At 37.6% G+C, this 20,153-nt stretch overlaps 1 protein-coding gene across 6 annotated transcripts in view; it reads right to left on the bottom strand.

The window, feature by feature from the left end:
• Nucleotides 1-1,449: 1,449 nt before the first annotated feature.
• The window catches only part of FAM135A (family with sequence similarity 135 member A), a 156,656-nt gene continuing 137,952 nt past the window's right edge, over nucleotides 1,450-20,153 (bottom strand). For all 6 annotated transcript variants that reach the window (XM_024996871.2, XM_005210636.5, XM_005210639.5 and 3 more), the window contains 2 exons: nucleotides 11,056-11,169; nucleotides 1,450-3,448 (listed from right to left, as the gene is read on the bottom strand). In XM_024996871.2, coding sequence (XP_024852639.1) covers nucleotides 3,243-3,448; nucleotides 11,056-11,169 — 320 coding nt within the window. In that variant the 3' untranslated portion in view covers nucleotides 1,450-3,242. The remainder of the gene's footprint in view (nucleotides 3,449-11,055; nucleotides 11,170-20,153) is intronic.

The raw sequence follows: 20,153 nt of genomic DNA, 5'->3' as shown, positions 1-20,153 counted from the left end.
CACTGCTCTAGTTGTTATTTTTTTCCTCACTGGCTCATGCATGTGCTTATACTGTTAATAACTTCTTTTCTCTCATTGTGCGTTGTGGGGTGGGTGATGAAGTCATATTTTTCTCTGTGGCTGCACATTACTGAGGCAAGATCATTACAGAACCAGTGGAGAAATGGACAGAACACCAAGATCCTGGACCTGAAACTGGACAGGGGTGTTAACAGTATTAGGTTAGGAGGAACCATTTGTAAAAATGTGTGAGTACAATATTTGTGATGCTGGAAAGGCAAAGAAGTGGACTGTAGTGGACGTGCTGTGTTTTTCTATTTGGGCTCAGTCATCACACCCATTTCTGAATTCTGGCAGAAGAAATGGTCCCATCTTCTTCTGCTGCAGAGGCTGAGAAAGCCTGATATACTCACCTGGGTGGGTGCCTGGCAGCTTGAGTGCTGGCACAGGACAGCATGTCAATCACACGTTCATGAGACTGAATCTGGAATGAGTGATGCAAAGCAGCAGATGTAATCCAGTTTTTAGAGGAATCCCTGCCAGCAGAAATATACACAAACCTCTAGCTCCTCTGGAGTGGGAACTTGGATATAATTTTGGTCACCTCACTTCCTTGGTTTCTACCTGTTATCTAAGAGTGGTTTTCCAGTCTTTCTGTCAATTTTGTGAACTACCTATATTTTTCAATAAATTCTTTTTCTGCTGAAGTTAATCACAATGGTTTTTGTTGTTTACAACCCAGAATTCTAACTGATATACAGTTTAATGAGATTCGTTGTCTAAGAGTCAACTACACTGTTTCGGATGATCATTGCCCCACCCCTGCACTCTGAATTTGAAGGTGAATAGTGTATAACAGTTTCTCTAGTAAATCAGAAGTTAAATTTATTGGACTGGAAACCATGATCACTGATATGTTTTTAAAACTGTATTAAAACAACAAACATCCAATCAACCAACCATGATCATAAAGAGCAATTTTCCCTTAAAAACAATAGTATGATTATGAATAAGCATGAATACTTTGATAAACCCAGAAGATTATTCAAACTCATAAGTGAAACTTCTTTTAGTTAAAAATAAGAAATGAAAAGATATACAAGAAAAAAGTATGGTATTTTAAACTCAGGACCAAGGAATGTGAAGATGAAAAAATGTGTGTAGCAAAAATACAGGGTGAATAATGCATTTACATTTTCCAGTTATAATGCACTTGGTATATTATTGCTTACTCAATTCAAAAATTTTCATCTGTTTTTAAAAAAACAATTATGGAGCATAATGAAATATGTTTTAACATATGCAAATGATATAAATTATAAAAATAGTTCACAAAGGTATAAGTTACACAATCACACTGTCCTATAAAGTTAATTAATATAGTCTATCCAATTATAAATAAAAATACACCTCTAGTATTCTGAAAATAAGCGAGTGTTTTAGCTGTCCTCCAGATAGTCATTTGTTCATTTATTAGCAGCAGAGGCAATAACACAATGCTAAAAATAAACATGCATCAATTTTACAATACGTATTTACAAAAGCCTTCTATCACAACTGGTAAATGCAAATAGACCTTCTATTATCCTTAGTGCATTGTTATTTTCACAAGTAAAACAGGAAAGGAAAATAGTGAATTTAATGCTATTCAGCACCTTGAGTAAAGTCAAGAGACTTAACATCTCCATATATCAAAACATTTGCATCTGTGTCACCAAACATGTAAAGTTAATTATTTTGTTCCATGAATTATTGTATTTACATTACTCTTTAGTTCAACAAATTTTAGCAATATTTAAAAATTATCTAAATTCATAAAAGTATTTCATAAATTTCAACAATTATTATGTACATACAAGGAAGTCCATGAAAAAGTTAAAGAAATGTACTCAGAAAGTTCAAGCAACATTACCAAATTTAGCAAAATTCCAACCAAACCAAGGCAGAGGGCATTCAAACATTCAAAAAATCTCTAGATGCTGCTAACATGAACATGAAAAGTTCCAGTAATAAAAGTCAATATGAGAAATAATGTTGAAATCACCTGTAGAAAATATATTTTAATAGGCATGGCAGATGTTTACTAGCAACAGTAATAATAACTTTTTATAGAAAACTTTTATAACATTGTCATATATGAACTACCCGGTTTGAGAGGGCAAAATAGTTGATTTCAAAAAATATATTTTAGCAGCCATAATTTTATTTCCAGTTAAACATACTAAAATGTTAAAAGTAAAATTTATGACTAACTAAATAATACCCCCATACTAGAAAATTTAAAATCCCATGCTATTCTAGCAATTCAGTTCAGTTCAATCACTCAGTTGTGTCTGACTCTGTGACCCGATGCACTACGGCACACCAGTCTTCCCTGTCTACCACGAACTCCCAGAGCTTCCCTGTCTAGCACGTCGAGTCAGTGATGCCATCCAACCATCTCATCTTCTGTCGTCCCCTTCTCCGCCTCCCTTCAATTTTTCCTAGCATCAGGGTCTTTTCCAAGGAGTCAGCTCTTCGCATGAGGTGGCAAAAATATTGGAGTTTCAGCTTTAGCATCAGTCCTTCCAACGAACACCCAGGAATGATCTCCTTTAGGATGGACTGACTGGATCTCCTTGCAGTCCAAGGGACTCTCAAGAGTCTTCTCCAACACCACAGTTCAAAAGCATCAATTCTTTGGTGCTGAGTTTTCTTTATTGTCCAACTCTCACATCTATACCTGACTACTGGAAAAACCGTAGCTTTGCCTAGATGGACCTTTGTCACCAAAATAATGTCTCTGCTTTTTAATACACTATCTAGATTGGTCATAGCTTTTCTTCCAAGGTGCAAGCGTCTTTTACATGGCTGCAGTCACCATCTGCAGTGATTTGGGAGTGATTCTAGCAATAATGGCCTTTAATATGATGTGTCTGATGTAAAGAATGTGGAAAGCCAATAATAAAACAATCATACATACATATGGGCTTAAAGTTTCACTGAAATACTTATGTAGCAAAATATATGAAAAAGTAATAGAAAAGTAAAAAGATGAAATTAAAAAATATTGCACAGGCACATTACCTAGAAAGTAAAGTTGATGTTTAAAAAGCTCTAAACATGGATGATATAAATTATCTTCCATATAAAAAGGTATAAATATTTCTTAGAACTTATCAGCATTTATAGTTTATTATAATAGATTATCTTAATCATTGTTGAATGAGGTAATTGTCAAGTCTCTACCAATGTTTTTAATTCTATTGGAAATATTTGAGGGCAGCAACCAGAAAGAATTTCTCTAAAAATATTTCTGAATCCAGAACAGCTATATGTGCAGCTCTGCCAATGAGTGAATCAGCTGTATTGGGCAACGCATTGATGACATTATATCGAACCAAGTTACAGTCCTTGCTTTGCAGAACCGGGCGAAGTAAGTTGTGGATCATTTCTGAATAGATCTGTCCTATGGGACAAATATAAAAAAGGAAAATCAGTTCACAAAAAGAACTGAAAAAAGTTCTTCTCCAACTTTTATATAATTTAAAAAATTTAGTTACATTATTTCCATTTAAAGCAGAAAAATGTCTTTTAAAAGGATTTTTTTGCTTGAATATAATTTTTGACACTACTGTAGAGAAAATATAAATGATCGCATTATCTAGCCAACTAAAATAACAAATTTATTATACACTGTTTTTGTCAACTTGGTATTAAATAAAAATAATGAATATAATACAGCAAATAGTTTTCTTCAACATGAAGTCTCTTAACGACTGTAGAGGAGCCATGATGAGACATCCTGACAAGGCTAAATTTAAAACCTGAGTCTAGAGCAAACACTTTTAAAGGCAGTTAACATTATTCCACATATTTCCAAATTATTTTGAGAAAGAATAGTAACTTTCCATAATCAGAAGAATAATGTGAGTTGGCTCAAAGATCAAACAGAATTCTTTTTATTTTTTGGCCTGCAGGTTTATTTAATGCTTGGTTTGCTTTTAATTCCAAAGTTGTGTTCCTCTCCCTCTTTCTGGATAATTCTTACAATGGATTTATTGAGAGCATGCAAAGCATAAATGATAAAGTTTACATACATATACACATAAAAGCACAAACTGCCTTAAAAGGGGCAAGACCACTTTTAATGCTCATATATTACTTCATTATTAACAGATGAGTGCTAACATATATCCATCAAACATGAATTTTAGGGACGAAGGTATTAAATTTCAGAGAAGAGGAAGGATGTAGTCTGGAGGAATGCTGAGAAGGGAATAGTATACAGAAGTATAATTAGAGAAAGGAGAGAGAAGTGTTTAAAAGAGGGATTAATATCATACAGATTTACAAAAAAGGTTTTAAAAATTTTCTTTAAATTGAAGTATAGTTGATTTACAGTATTATATTAGTTTCAGGTATCAGATCAGATCAGATCAATCAGTCGCTCAGTCGTGTCCAACATTTGCGACCCCATGAATCGCAGCACGCCAGGCCTCCCTGTCCATTACCAACTCCCGGAGTTCACTCAGACCCACGTCCATCGAGTCAGTGATGCCATCCAGCCATCTCATCCTCTGTCGTCCCCTTCTCCTCCTGCCCCCAATCCCTCCCAGCATCAGAGTCTTTTCCAATGAGTCAACTCTTCGCATGAGGCGGCCACAGTACTGGAGTTTCAGCTTTAGCCTCATTCCTTCCAAAGAAATCCCAGGGCTGATCTCCTTCAGAATGGACTGGTTGGATCTCCTTGCAGTCCATGGGACTCTCAAGGGTCTTTTCCAACACCACAGTTCAAAAGCATCAATTCAGTGCTCAGCCTTCTTCACAGTCCAACTCTCACATGCATACATGACCACAGGAAAACCATAGCCTTGACTAGACAAACCTTTGTTGGCAAAGTAATGTCTCTGCTTTTGAATATACTATCTAGGTTGGTCATAACTTTCCTTCCAAGGAGTAAGCGTCTTTTAATTTCATGGCTGCAGTCACCATCTGCAGTGATTTTGGAGCCCCCAAAAATGAAGTCTGACACTGTTTCCACTGTTTTCCCCATCTATTTCCCATGAAGTGATGGGACCGGATGTCATGATCTTCATTTTCTGAATGTTGATTTTAAGCCAACTTTTTCACTCTTCTCTTTCACTTTCATCAAGAGGCTTTTGAGTTCCTCTTCACTTTCTGCCATAAGGGTGGTATCATCTGCATATCTGAGGTTATTGATATTTCTCCTGGAAATCTTGATTCCAGCTTGTGTTTCTTCCAGTCCAGCGTTTCTCATGATGTACTCTGCATACAAGTTAAATAAGCAGGGTGACAATATACAGCCTTGACGTACTCCTTTTCCTATTTGGAACCAGTCTGTTGTTCCATGTCCAGTTCTAACTGTTGCGTCCTGACCTGCATACAGATTTCTCAAGAGGCAGGTCAGGTGGTCTGGTATTCCCATCTCTTTCAGAATTTTCCACAGTTTATTGTGATCCACACAGTCAAAGGCTTTGGCATAGTCAATAAAGCAGAAATAGATGTTTTTCTAGAACTCGCTTGCTTTTTCCATGATCCAGTGGATGCTGGCAATTTGATCTCTGGTTCCTCTGCCTTTTCTAAAACCAGCTTGAATATCTGGAAGTCCACGGTTCACATATTGCTGAAGCCTGGCTTGGAGAATTTTGAGCATTACTTTACTAGCGTGTGAGATGAGTGCAATTGTGCGGTAGTTTGAGCATTCTTTGGCATTGCCTTTCTTTAGGATTGGAATGAAAACTGACCTTTTCCAGTCCTGTGGCCACTGCTGAGTTTTCCAAATTTGCTGGCATATTGAATGCAGCACTTTCACAGCATCATCTTTCAGGATTTGGAATAGCTCAACTAGAATTCCATCACCTCCACTAACTTTGTTCGTAGTGATGCTTTCTAAGGCCCACTTGACTTCACATTCCAGGATGTCTGGCTCTAGGTCAGTGATCACACCATCGTGATTATCTGGGTCGTGAAGATCTTTTTTGTACAGTTCTTCTGTGTATTCTTGCCATCTCTTCTTAATATCTTCTGCTTCTGTTAGGTCCATACCATTTCTGTCCTTTATCGAGCCCATCTTTGCATGAAATGTTCCCTTGGTATCTCTAATTTTCTTGAAGAGATCTCTAGTCTTTACCATTCTGTTGTTTTCCTCTATTTCTTTGCATTGATCGCTAAAGAAGGCTTTCTTATCGCTTCTTTCTATTCTTTGGAACTCTGCATTCAGATGTTTCTGTCTTTCCTTTTCTCCTTTGCTGTTCACTTCTCTTCTTTTCACAGCTATTTGTAAGGCCTCCCCAGACAGCCATTTTGCTTTTTTGCATTTCTTTTCCATGGGGATGGTCTTGATCCCTGTCTCCTGTACAATGTCATGAACCTCATTCCATAGTTCATTATGCACTCTATCTATCAGATATAGGCCCTTAAATCTATTTCTCACTTCCACTGTATAATCATAAGGGATTTGATTTAGGTCATACCTGAATGGTCTAGTGGTTTTCCCTACTTTCTTCAATTTCAGTCTGAATTTGGCAATAAGGAGTTCATGGTCTGAGCCACAGTCAGCTCCCTGTCTTGTTTTTGCTGACTGTATAGAGCTTCTCCATCTTTGGCTGCAAAGAACATAATCAATCTGATTTCAGTGTTGACCATCTGGTGATGTCCATGTATAGAGTCTTCTCTTGTGTTGTTGGAAGAGGGTGTTTGTTATGACCAGTGCATTTTCTTAGCAAAACTCTATTGTCTTTGCCCTGCTTCACTGTGTATTCCAAGGCCAAATTTGCCTGTTACTCCATGTGTTTCTTGACTTCCTACTTTTGCATTCCAGTCCCCTATAATGAAAAGGACATCTTTTTTGGGTGTTAGTTCTAAGAGGTCTTGTAGATCTTCATAGAACTGTTCAACGTCAGCTTCTTCAGTGTTACTGGTTGGAGCATAGACTTGGATTACTGTGATATTGAATGGTTTGCCTTGGAAACGAACAGAGATCATTCTGTTGTTTTTGAGATTGCATCCAAGTACTGCATTTCGGACTCTTTTGTTGACCATGATGGCTACTCCATTTCTTCTGAGTTTCAGGTATACATTGATTCTATATTTTCATAGCTTATACTCCATTTAAAGTTACTATAAAATATTGGCTACATTCCCTGTACTGTATATTCTTGTCTTCTCAGATAGTATCAGTGGTCAAGAAGCCCCCTGCCAATGCAGGAGACATAAGATACATGGGTTCGATCCCTGAGTTGGGAAGATCCCCTGGAGAAGGGCATGGCAACCCAGTAGTCTTGCCTGGAGAACCCCATGGACAGAGGAGCCTGGTAGGGTAGAGTCCATAGGGTCGCTAAGAATCCTTAGACACAACTGAAGCAACTTAGCATGCATGTATATTCTTATAGTTTGTTTTACACATAGTAGTTTGTATCTACCCATGTCTTGCCCATCCTTCTCCCCAGTGGTAATCACTAGTTTGTTCTTTGTAGCTGTGAATTTGTTTCTTGTTGTATTTAATCATTTGCTTTATTTTTAGATTCCACATATAAGTGATAACACGTTGTACATTTATCTTTCTCTGACTTATTTCACTAAGCATACAAATGGTAATATTCCATTCTTTTAAGTGGCTGAGTAATATTCCATCATATATATGTATCACATCTTCTTTATTGATTCATCTGTTAATGGACACATGTTGCTTCCATATCTTGACTACTATAAACAATGCTGCTCTGAGTATCGGGTGCATGTATCTTTTGGAATTCGTGTTTTCTTTCTCTTTGGCAATATACCCAGAAGTGGAATTACTGGATAATATGGTAGTTCTATTTTTAATTTTTTGAAGAAACTCCATATTGTTTGCCACAATGGCTGAACCAGTTTACATTCCCACTACAAATGTACAGTTGAGTTCAGTTCAGTCGCTCAGTCATGTCCAACTCTGTGACCCCATGAATCGCAGCACGCCAGGCCTCCCTGTCCATCAACAATTCCCGGAGTCCACTCAGACTCACATCCATCGAGTCAGTGATGCCATCCAGCCACCTCATCTTCTGTCATCCCCTCTCCTCCTGCCCCCAATCCCTCCCAGCATCAGTCTTTGCCAATGAGTCGACTCTTCACATGAGGTGGCCGAAGTACTGGAGTTTCAGCTTCAGCATCATTCCCTCCAAAGAAATCCCAGGGCTGATCTTCAGAATGGATTGGTTGGATCTCCTTGCAGTCCAAGGGACTCTCAAGAGTCTTCTCCAACACCACAGTTAAAAAGCATCAATTCTTTGGCACTCAGCTTTCTTCACAGTCCAAGTCTCACATCCATACATGACCATTGGGGGTTCCCTTTTCTCACATTCTCACCAACATTTGTCATGGTGATCTTGATTTGCATTTCCCTGATGATTAGCAATGCTGAGCGGCTTTTCATGTACCTGTTGGCCATCTGTATGTTTTCTTTGGAAAAATGTCTGTTCAGGTATTCTGCCCATTTTATAATCAGTTTGTTTTTGTTTTTGATGTTGAGTTGTATGAGCTGTTTATATAATTTGGTTTACTGGTCATATCATTTGCGAGTATTTTCTCCCATTCAGCAGGTGGTCTTTTTGTTTTTTGATGGTTTCCTTTGCTGTGCATGAGCGTTAACACTGAAAGTTTTATTTAGGTCTCATTTATTTTTGCTTTTGTGGGTTCTTTACCACTAACACCAGTTGGGAAGCCCATTGAGAGGTGACAGATGCAAATACTGCTATGACTTGTGTCAAAGAGTGTTTTTTTTTTTTTTTTGCCTATGTTTTCTTATAGGACTTTTATGGTTTCTGATCTTATATCTTTAATCCATTTTGAGTTTAATTTTTTATATGTTGTGAGAAAATGTTCTATTTTCATCTTTTTACATGTAGCTGCCCAGTTTTTCCAGTACCACTTATTGAAGAGACGATCTTTTCCCCATTGTATGTCTTTGCCTCTTTTGTCACAGATTAACTGACCATAGGTATATGGGTTTATGTCTGGGGACTCTATTCTGTTCCATTGATCTCTGTGGCTGTTTTTTGCCAGCACCGTGGTGTTTTGATTACTGTAGTTTTATAGCATAGTCTGAAGTCAGGGAGTGTGACTGTCCAGCTTTGCTTTTTCCTCGAGACTGCTTTGGTTATCTGGGATCTTTTTTGGTTGTGTATAAATTTTAGGATTATTTGTTCTAGTTCTGTGAAAAATGCCACTGGTATGTTGATGAGGATCATTTTGAACCTATAAATTGCCTGGGGGAGTATAGACATTTTAACAGTGTTAATTCTTCCAATCCATGGATATCTTTCCATTTCTTTCTATCATCTTCAACTTCCTTCATCAGCATTTCATAGTTTTCAGAATATAGGTCTTTCATCTCATTGGTTAAGTTTATTCCTAGGGATTTTGTTTTTGATGCAATTTCAAACAGGACTGTTTTCTTGCTTTCTCTTTCTTACAGTTCATTATCAGTGTATAGAAAAGCAAATAGTATCATGACATCTGCAAACAATAACAGTTTTACTTCTTCTCTTCTGGTTTGGATGACTTTTATTTCTTTTTCTGATTGCCGTGAGTTGTTGTTTTTCAGTTGCTCAGTCATGTCCGACTCTTTGTCAGTAAAGTAATATCTCTACTTTTTAAATGTGCTGTCTAGGTGTGTCATAGGTTTTCTTCCAAGGAGCAAGCGTCTTTTAATTTCATGGCTGTAGTGATTTGGAAGCCCAAGAAAATAAAGTCTGTCAGTGTTTCCATTGTTTCCCCATCTATTTGCCATGAAGTGCTGGGACCAGAGTCCATGATCTTAGTTTTCTCGACTTTCAATACTATTTGAATAAAAGTGGTAAGAGTGGATTTATTCCTGATCTTAGAGGAAATACTTTTAGCTTTCACCATTGAATATGAAGTTAGCTTTGGGTTTTGTTTCCCATAAATTATGTTGATATATTCTCTTTATACTCACTGTGACGAGTTTCCATCATGAATGGATGGTGAATTTTGTCACACTTTTCAGCATCAATTGAGATGATCATGTGTTTTTTATCATTTGTTAATGTGATGTATCACATCAATTAATTTGCAGATAATGAACTATCCTTGCATCCCTAGAATAAGTCCCACTTTTGATGTGTGATCCCTTTAATACATTGTTGAATTTGGTTTGCTAATATTTTGTTGAGGATTTTTGCTTGTATGTTCATCAATGATACTGGCTTGTAATTTTCCTTTTTTGTGGTGCCTCTGTCCAGTTTTGGTATCAGGGTGATGCTGGCTTTGTAGAATAATGTAAATCTTTCTTCACATTCAATTTTTAGAATAGTTTGAGGATAGCTATTACCTCTATTCAAACTTTTGGTAGAATTCACCAATGAATCTGTGTGATCCTGTACTTTTATTTGTTGGGAGGGTTTTTTTTTTCTTCTGATTAAATTCCACTGCTGGTAATTATGTTCATATTTTCTATTTCTTCCTGTTTCAGTCTGTGGAGATTTTACATTTCTAGAAATGTATCAATTTCTTTTAGGTTGTTCATTTTATTGGTGTATGATTGTTCACAGTCTCTTAGGATCTTTGTATTTCTGTGGTGTCAGATGTTGTAACTATTCCACTTTCATTTCTCATTTTATTTTGGTCCTCTCTTTTTTTCTTGACTAGTCTGCTTGCTGCCAACAAGTATAGTTACTTTACTCTTTGACTAAAAGTAAAGTATTGCCAAACATGCAGCATGACCTTTACTGCAACCACCAATCCCAAGAAACCAGAGGAAACTGAAGCACAAATTACTTCTGAAGCAGTAAAATGGAGAACTATTTGTAATTATATGAAAAAGGGATTTCAAAAGAACAACTACGGTTTCACTGGCCAAAACATCTTACATGGTAGAAGAAAACAGATGAAGGAAAATGGAGAAAGGATAGCTGTTACTATCAGCAGGTGGAAAAGGAAGTCAGAGGAAAGCAAGGACAAGAGAAAGGAGAGAGAACACGAATGCAAGAAAAATTTGGGAGAGACTCATAGGTAGACAGAACTCTCTTAAATATTTCTAATTTACTTCGTTACCTGACTGTTTGTCCTTCAAAGCTGTCTTGCACATTTCAATGCGGGCAGAATGATAAGGAACATAGCGATCTTGCAGAGATCCCACTAGGACAACATTTCTGAAGTAGTGAAGCCCTGTGAAGAAAAAAATACTGAGTTACAGTGCAACAATTTACCAGATTATACGTAACTTACTAGTATCATATTAAGTGACCATAAATGTACTTCCTCAGTAGTATTAAGTTTATGCCTTTTTAAGTACCCGATGAATTCCTTCTCCAAATTACTAGGTATTCTCTACCAAAACCGCCAGTTTCATTTACATAGTTTAGGTGCTGATATGAGAACTGTGTGTCTGCACTGAGAGAGGGCAAGCGTTGTGGTATGGGGGTGAGGGAGAAACTGGATAGGTGAACTGAAATTTTACCATAATGTTCTTATTTCATAGTCTTATTTCCAAAGGATATTCATCAATATTTTCAGAATTATTTCCCAAGGTAACAAAAGTACACTCTTCCATAAAAACAAAACACTCTGTACAAAATCATTTAAAGCTGACTTTTTACTTTGTTTGCATTTGACCATTGCCCAATATTACTTATATTTTCTCCTTATTTAAGCATGATGTCAAGATAATAAATACTTTGAATTTTTAATAAAAAATTTTATGATCTATTCAATAGACTTTCTGTTAGGTCTATTTAAATTTTTTAATTTTTCAGTAAACTAGGTGAATTTAGGGCTTGTGTCCTTGGGATGCTTTGCTAAATAACTCATTTAAATACTGAAACTACATTCCTGACCACTTTAGTACTAGTGATGTTCTAATTTTACTATCTGGCTCAGACCAGTAAATACAAAATCAAATTTTATGTGATTAATTAAATAAGGTACAAATAGATATTGGTAACACATTATAATTGGTTATTTAGTACATAAAATTTTGTTCTGGAATGTTCCAGAATAAAATTTTGATACTTTTTGTGCCCTGAAATTCAGATTCTTAGAGACAGTCAATTGTGGGGACTACTTTGGATCCAGAATATAAAAAGCTTTCATAGAAGCTCCCTGTCTTCCCTGGAACTTAAGGACCCTAATGATGAAGACTTTAGACTGACACACAGCCAGGTGAAATGGTATATACCTTCTGTGCCAAATGTAAGGTCATCCCTTCTTTTGTCAATGAGAAGATACTACTTTGTGGCCACTTGAATATACAAAATTCTAGGAATGTAAGTGAAATAACAGAATGGCTATAATAGGAATTAACTCAGTTGCATAAATATTTTTAAAATTATATTTTAGAAAGATTAAGAAAAGATTTTCCCCTTCATTCTCACATTTCATGAGATAAATTCATTTCCCTCTGACATTATTTGAAACCAATGTCTTCACTGGCACGACTCTGGGAATCATCTGTGTGAACTAAGCAGAGGTCTTAGAGCTGGCATACACTTACCCTTTGGGGTAATTTAAGACTCCATGGGGCAGATAAGCATTTACATCTTTAAGAAAACTGGTTTCTACATCCCAGCTTCCATATGAGCACTTTTCTAAAAATGATTTTTCCTTCTCCTACCTTATGAGAGAAAGATATTTTTTTCTCCAATCTATTTCTCCAATCTATTTCAGATCTTCTTATGGTACATACCCAGGGAGAATCAAGCCAAAAATGAATGAAGTCTTACTTTCTCTTACAAAAAGTTTGATTTGATAGATTGTTTGACAGTTAAGAAATGACTGTGTCAATTAGATGTCATGGCATATATTTCCCACAAATTAATTTATAGCTCTAAGTCTTTACATGTTTATGAAAATACAGTAAATGTATACTACCTCACATGCCAGAAAATATATCCATTGCAACTATTTAAAATTATAGAAAATAGTTGTAGGTATCACTATAAAATTACACAAGGGGATACAAACTGTTTCAAAATTCTTTTAAGGGGTCAACAAGCCAAAAAATGTGCAAGTCACCATCCCATGGCACATCATTTTCACTTCTAACCCAGTTACCTTAGGTGCTGTGCTTCCTAAATCTGACAGTTAACTGAAACTTTATCCTGAGCTGCATGAAACCAGCCATTTAACAGCACAGTTGGCTTTTTCTATTACCTAACATGTGTGTCCTCTGTAAAGGCAACCACACTGCACAGCTCCGGGGGCATCACTCCCATCACATTGACAGGAATGATGCTGCACAGCCTGTGGCAGCCTTGCTCAGTAACGTTTCTGTACTTTTTCTCAAAACACCAGCATCTTTTACATTTTTACCAGTATGTAAAATATTACATATCTCTCATGTTAAAAAAAGTCACTCACTCAACAAATCTGTCCTTGGACTTTATGCTCCCCTCCAATTACCACCCCATTTACTGGCACTCTATTTCTATAGTTTATATTATAAAAATTATAGTCATTTAATTAAAATTTAAATATATTTTCCCAAAAAATCACTCTTTGCAGAGATTCTGCTGTGCTTCTACAGAAATAATGGCATTCGGGCTCAGAATCACTGCTTCAGATGATTTAGATCCTTGAGAGGAGCACTGGTGTCTCCTAGGTTCAGGCAGCTCGGTGGAGTGGAAGTACGCAAACCAAGAAAAGAGGAGGGGGTGTCCAAGAAACCCTTATGCTCTTTGATTCCATGATAAAATAAATACAATCAAAGACACTAACATCGATATAGATACATGATACTGTCATATTTTAAAATGTGATTTCCAAGATAGCACTGTACTTTAAAAAGGCACCGTACTTTAAAAATGCATTTTAAATTGAATTATTTTAATAACATGTTTTCAACAACAATGTATTTATTAATGATAATGAGCATCCTGTATGGAGCCTACTTTTTGCATCAGCCAAGTGAAACAGACTCTGGCCTCTTTTTTGAGTCTTTTGTTTCCATTCCCGTGTAGCAGCGTTGGCTGGAGAGGGCAGCAGCTCAAAGAGAAACATGGTGGTCCCCGAGGTGCAGTACTGCTGGGAATCATGGCAGCACTTCATCTGAGCAAAATCCAGCTGATGGACACATCTCAGGGCTGTGTCTGGGGAGCCTTGTACTGTAGGTTCATCCTCTGTGTACCTGCACTGACTCTACCTGCTCAAAGACAGCCTTGTCCACTGACCTTCACTCAGCCCAAGGTAACTAATTCTTGGTTGAAAAGTTACCTCTAACTTGGTAAAGTAATACTCTTTTCCCATCTGTAGAATGAGATAGTTTAACTAGAAAAGTTTCTAAATATTTTAGCTGCTTTTCAGGATTGCCATGAAAGATAAAAAGTAAATGCTCAAAATTTTTCTGGACTGTATAATTACATGACTTATGTATGAATGAACATTATAAATTTCATCTTCATTATTTTACTCTTCCTGATACTTCTGACTGCTCATTTGTTTTTCCTGAAAAATTTAATGAGCTTTAAAGCAATTCACTGGAGAATCCCATGGATAGAGGAGCCTGGTGGGCTATAGTCCATAGGGTCATAAAGAGTCAGACACAATTGAAGCGACTTAGCACGCACACACAAAGCAATTCATATTGACTCATCTCTGTTTATTTTCTGGAATTGACAAAAATAGCTGTTTTGAACCGGTGGTTTTACACCTCAGGGAACATTTAGTAGTGTCCAGAGATAATGCTGTTTCTCACAAGCAGGGGCTAGGACATGAAGGGCTAAGGTGTGTTTGCACTATTTATTGGGCAGAGACCAGGGACGCTGCTAAACATCCTACAATGCACAGGACAGACCCTGACAACAAAGAACATTCAGCCCAGAATATCCAAAGTGCTGAGAGGTTGAGAAATCCTGTGCTTTCTAAAGGGACATATTCTACACAGTATTAAACTGTTCTTATTTTTACTCATTTATTTAAAACACATTTGAAAGAATTCACTTCTTAAAATGTGAGTTGATGCTGATGCTTTCCTATACTTTCAGAAACAAAATACAAATGTTAATTACAAATCAAGTCATACCTATTATTAAACGTCTCTGTAATCTGCTGTAAGAAAAAATTATTTTGTGCCAAAGTGGTACTGCAAGAGACTTCTTTAATTGTTATATTTTATTTGTCAGAATTCAACAGCTGGTAAAGAGAGTCTAAGCAGATATATTTGCTGCTAAGTCACTTCAGTCGTGTCTGACTCTGTGCGATCCCAGAGACAGCAGCCCACCAGGCTCCCCCGTCCCTGGGATTCTCCAGGCAAGAACACTGGAGTGGGTTGCCATTTCCTTCTCCAAGCAGATATATTCAGGAAGATCTTAAAATAAGGATATTTTGTTTTTGAAATTCTAACAATGGATAGTTTGTTCTTTGGCTATTTTTGAGGCCTCATCATGGAATGCTGGGAGCACCCCGACCCTTCTTTCTCTGTGAACCTGACCATTCAGTACCGCTGTCACCTAATCTACAGCTTACCTTCCACATTGCTCTAGTTCTAGCTTTTGATTAAGGATCCAATGATATGTTGCAGAGATAAAAAAGACTGTTTCAAAATGAAGACCCACGGGGGAGGCCTTGCTTAAATAAAAAAGGGAAGAGGGTAGGAGTCTGATTTTGCTTTAGACAGGTGATTTTAGGCTTTCTCAAAAGAACAGGAAACTGGCCGTTCAGAAGAAACAAAAGCAATAATCAGACCAAGGCATCCAAGACGTTGTATTTAGCTTTAGCAAAGTAAAGTATAACAGAACAGTTATCACCAGGGCTCCTGTTTAAAAATACCTGCAAATGGCATACTGGCTAAGTAAATTGGTTAAGTAAATGCTGCTCTATGTGTTCCTGTTTTATTAATATTTACTTAAAGTTTCTGACGTGAACCCATCTACTTCTATCTTGTGAATAAAGAATTATATGTACATATACAGGTGTAGAGGTTTCCTAGGAATTGACTACTCATATTTCATTGAGATGATTCCCACCCCCCCCCCCCCCAAAAAAAGGGAAAAAACATAGCTCGGAGAGAATTGCTCCAACTCCTATGACAATATTATAAGTTAAAATCAATTAATGAATATTTGTTGATATTTAAAACTAAAATTAGAAAAACCTTCTCAAACTCTTGAAAGCACACATTCCTGGCTTAGCATGCCTGCTCTGGCCATGTGGGCTGGTACTGGCTGGTGGGCAGTGGCGGGCGCTCGGCCGCTCCACGTGTCTGTCTCAGCTGCAAAGGGGGCAACGGGGCTCCTATGTCACAAAGTTAAATACATTCACAGGTATGACATGCTAGCACTTTAATAAGTCATTTGAATAATTTTTTAGCTAGCAATATTGACAGTTCTACTAAAAAAAACTCCCCACACAGATTTATAAATCTATAATACTATTTTAGTTCAGGCACCTCTTCATTTAGAGGTGTTTTTACTAATTAATATTTACTGAGTTTTGTATTATTCAGAATGCTGATTATTTTACATGAATTATCTTGTTTAACCTTTAACAGTCTTGTGAGAAAGACAGTATTATTCCACTGTACCACTGGAAAAACTGAGTGTTATTTAGATTAAGTAAACTTGTCAGTGTTTCTGCTAAAATTAGTATCTACGTGTGCTTTCAAAGTTTGGCTCCTAAACAGTGCTGGTACAACCAGAGGGGAGATGAAAGTCCTGCCACACATTATAAGGCAAATAATAAATCAGTAACTTGTAAGCAAAATTATAACTAATTCTTAGAAAAGAATTCAAGTGCAAAAGATCTATTCAGATCTACAAATAATTATAAAGTAATGTAAATATCTTTTCAGAGGGGAATGCCATAGATTACAGAATGTTTATAGTAAAATTTTACAGTTATACTCTCTCTCGTGTTTTTCTTATGTTGCTATTATTGTTCTTGTTTTCGCTAAGTTGTGGCTGACTCTTATGCGACCCCATGGACTGAGGCCACCAGGCTCTTCTATATATGGGATTTTTCAGGCAAAAACACTAGAGTGGGTTGCCATTTTCTTCTTGAGGGGATCTTCCCAACACAGGAATTGTACTCGCATCTCCTGCACTGCAGCCAGATTCTTTACTGCTGAGCTACAGGGGAAGCCCTGCTATTATTACTATTGCTAATTAAATGTTACTTTGTAAAATGCAGTATAAATACACAGACCCCAGGGAACATTTACATTTTTTGCCTTTCATATATTTCCTTTCCTGTTCCATCACTTCATGACAAATAGAAGGGGAAAAAGCGGAAGCAGTGACAGACTTTATTTTCTTGGGCACGAAAATCACTGTGGATGTGACTGGAACCATGAAATTAAAAGACTCTTGCTCCTTGGAAGGAAAGCTACGACCAACCTAGACACTGTATTAAAAAGCAGAGACATCCCTTTGCCAATAAAGGTCCATACAGTTAAAGCTATGGTTTTTCATGGCATGTACTGATGTGAGAGCTGGACCATAAAGGCTGAGTGCCAAAAAATTGATACTTTTGAACTGTGGTGCTGGAGAAAACTCTTGAGAGTCCCTTGGACAGCAAGGAGATCAAACCAGTCAATCAACCCTGAATATTCACTAGAAGGACTGATGCTGAAGCCAAAGTTCCAATACTTTGGCCACCTGAGCCAACTCATTGGAAAAGACTCCGATGCTAGGAAAGATTGAAGGTCAAAAAAGAAGTGGGCAGGAGAGGATGAGATAGGTAGAGAGAACAACCATCTCAATGGACATGAATCTGAGCAAACTCCTCAGGAGACAGTGGAGGACAGAGGAGCCTGGCACATCCATGGGGTCGCAAAGAGTCAGACACAGATTAGTGACTGAACAACAAACCCTGTCAGCAGCAGTAGTACAAACTCCATAGCTACACACAATGGATCTAGTCAGTCTAAGTTTTTCTCACATGAGAACTATGTGATGTAGGAATATCTTGTGATTTTGTGAATCAAGCATATATTTCTGTATACTGTGAATAACTCATTACTTTGTACCCTTAGACACAAAATCATAAAACTTCACCTAAAAAAAACCTTTCTTTCATGGATTCTAATAACCAATAACACATGAAATAACCATTTCCAATTATCTTCCTCATATTCATAACAGTATTTAAGGCAGAATCCTGAAAAGGATATGGAATTTAGAAAGATGGTAACAATAACCCGGTGTATGAGACAGCAAAAGAGACACTGATGTATAGAACAGTCTTATGGACTCTGTGGGAGAGGGAGAGGGTGGGAAGATTTGGGAGAATGACATTGAAACATGTAAAATATCATGTAAGAAACGAGTTGCCAGTCCAGGTTCGATACACGATACTGGATGCTTGGGGCTAGTGCACTGGGATGACCCAGAGGGATGGTATGGGGAGGGAGGAAGGTTCAGGATGGGGAACACATGTATACCTGTGGCGGATTCATTTTGATATTTGGCAAAACTAATACAATTATGTAAAGTTTAAAAATAAAATAAAATTAAAAAAAAAACAACAAAAAAAAAACAAGACTCAAATGAAGTGGGCTGTATTCAATGACTAAATCTGCCTGGTGTTCATATCAAATGTTTCAAGAGCAGGAGGAGAACATGGTGATAAGGATGAAGATGAAAAACAGATTTAAAAGGCCAGGGCTTAAGTTTACTAGTTTAAGTTACTTAAGAAACATGGGTTTGATTTTCAGCTTAACATACAACATTTGACCTGCTTTTGGATACTGAACATAACGTTGAAAAGATCATTGATTCAATGGCTTTGTAGCGAACACCTACTGGGAAGAACTATGCTAAGTGGTTCTTCAGGGTATTGTAAGTAGTACTGAGGGCACATGTAGTGGGGGAGTGGCAAAGGGTTGTCATGACAGATCCTAGTCAGGGAAAAAAGGCCAAGAGGCATAAAGATGATTGACATGAGATAAGCTGTAATGAGTATAATAAAAGAGGTTCATATGTAATGTTAAAGCAGCTCACAGATGACACTCACAACTCGGGAAGTGGTAAACACAAAGAAGTAGGATCCACCACAGATGACACTGAGATGTTTCACACCAAGTCATCCAGAGGACAAGTACCATTTAGAAAAGGTTGAAAGAAGAGGAAGCAGCAGAAGAAAACACATTCAATTTCAGACACACTTAGTTTGAAATGTAAGCACAGGCATCTAGCAGGTAAATGAAGACTGGAATGAGGGCTGTCCAGAGACAGAAGACTCAAGATATGAAGGTATATACTGGGTACTAGTCGTGCATGACTCTCTGCGACTCCATAGGCAGTAGGCCACCAAGCTCCTCTGTCCATGGACTTCTCAAGGCAAGAATACTGGAATGGGTTGCCATTCCCTTCTCCAGGGGATTTTCCTAACCCAGGGATTGAACCTGGGTCTCCTGCATTGCTGACCGATTCTTTACCATGTGAGCCACCAGGGAATGAACATTACATCAGACAGGGCATCAAGGAAAGCTCTGGATAGGTGATGGTGTGGAGTATAATTTCAGAGAATGAAGAGGATTAGTTCTGCAAAGATGTGCAGTCACAGGGAGGAATGGTGGTAGAAAAAGCAAGGAAGGTGGGAAGCACAAACATGTACGACGTGACTACAGCAAAGGATGAGTGTGTTCAAAGAAGACAGGATATTACAGTGACAGGATGAAAAACTGGTTGAAATTTCAGAGTAGAGTGTAGCCACGTGTGGTTTCACAGTGGAGTGGAATGGAACGTTACCAGAGTTGAGAAAGGCTCTTTAATGCTTGATGAACCATTTAAAGAGCTGCTTGTGGAATTACCAAATTGATGCCAGGATATTAAGATCCCGAAACTATCTTTTCCTAAAGCATAACTGTGCAGTAAATATTTGTCAATGAACTCCTATCAAAGTTCTCACTGACCATGCAAGAAGGTCATCATAACTTAAGAAGGCAGCGGAGCCTGGGTGGGATAAGCCTCACAGGAAGCAGTTTCATGTGATGGTGGAGGAATAACTGCTGTGCTGGGATGGAGAGCAAGAGGACGCGCTCCCCCTCCAGGTGGGCCTCAGTAACAAGAAATCAGTAGTCCAGCTGCTTCTACAACAAAGGTGGTACAGTGTGGCCTGTGTGATCTGGACTGCTGCCTTTTTCCTTTTTGCATAAATAAAATTTGTTTGAAACGCAGCCACACTCATCAGCTCACGTGTTGGCTATAGCTGTTCTT

Source organism: Bos taurus, chromosome 9, assembly GCF_002263795.3.
Source record: "Bos taurus isolate L1 Dominette 01449 registration number 42190680 breed Hereford chromosome 9, ARS-UCD2.0, whole genome shotgun sequence".
Lineage (NCBI taxonomy): Eukaryota > Metazoa > Chordata > Mammalia > Artiodactyla > Bovidae > Bos > Bos taurus.
The sequence above is the reverse complement of the archived record's forward strand: the minus strand, read 5'-3'. Positions and strand labels throughout refer to the sequence as shown.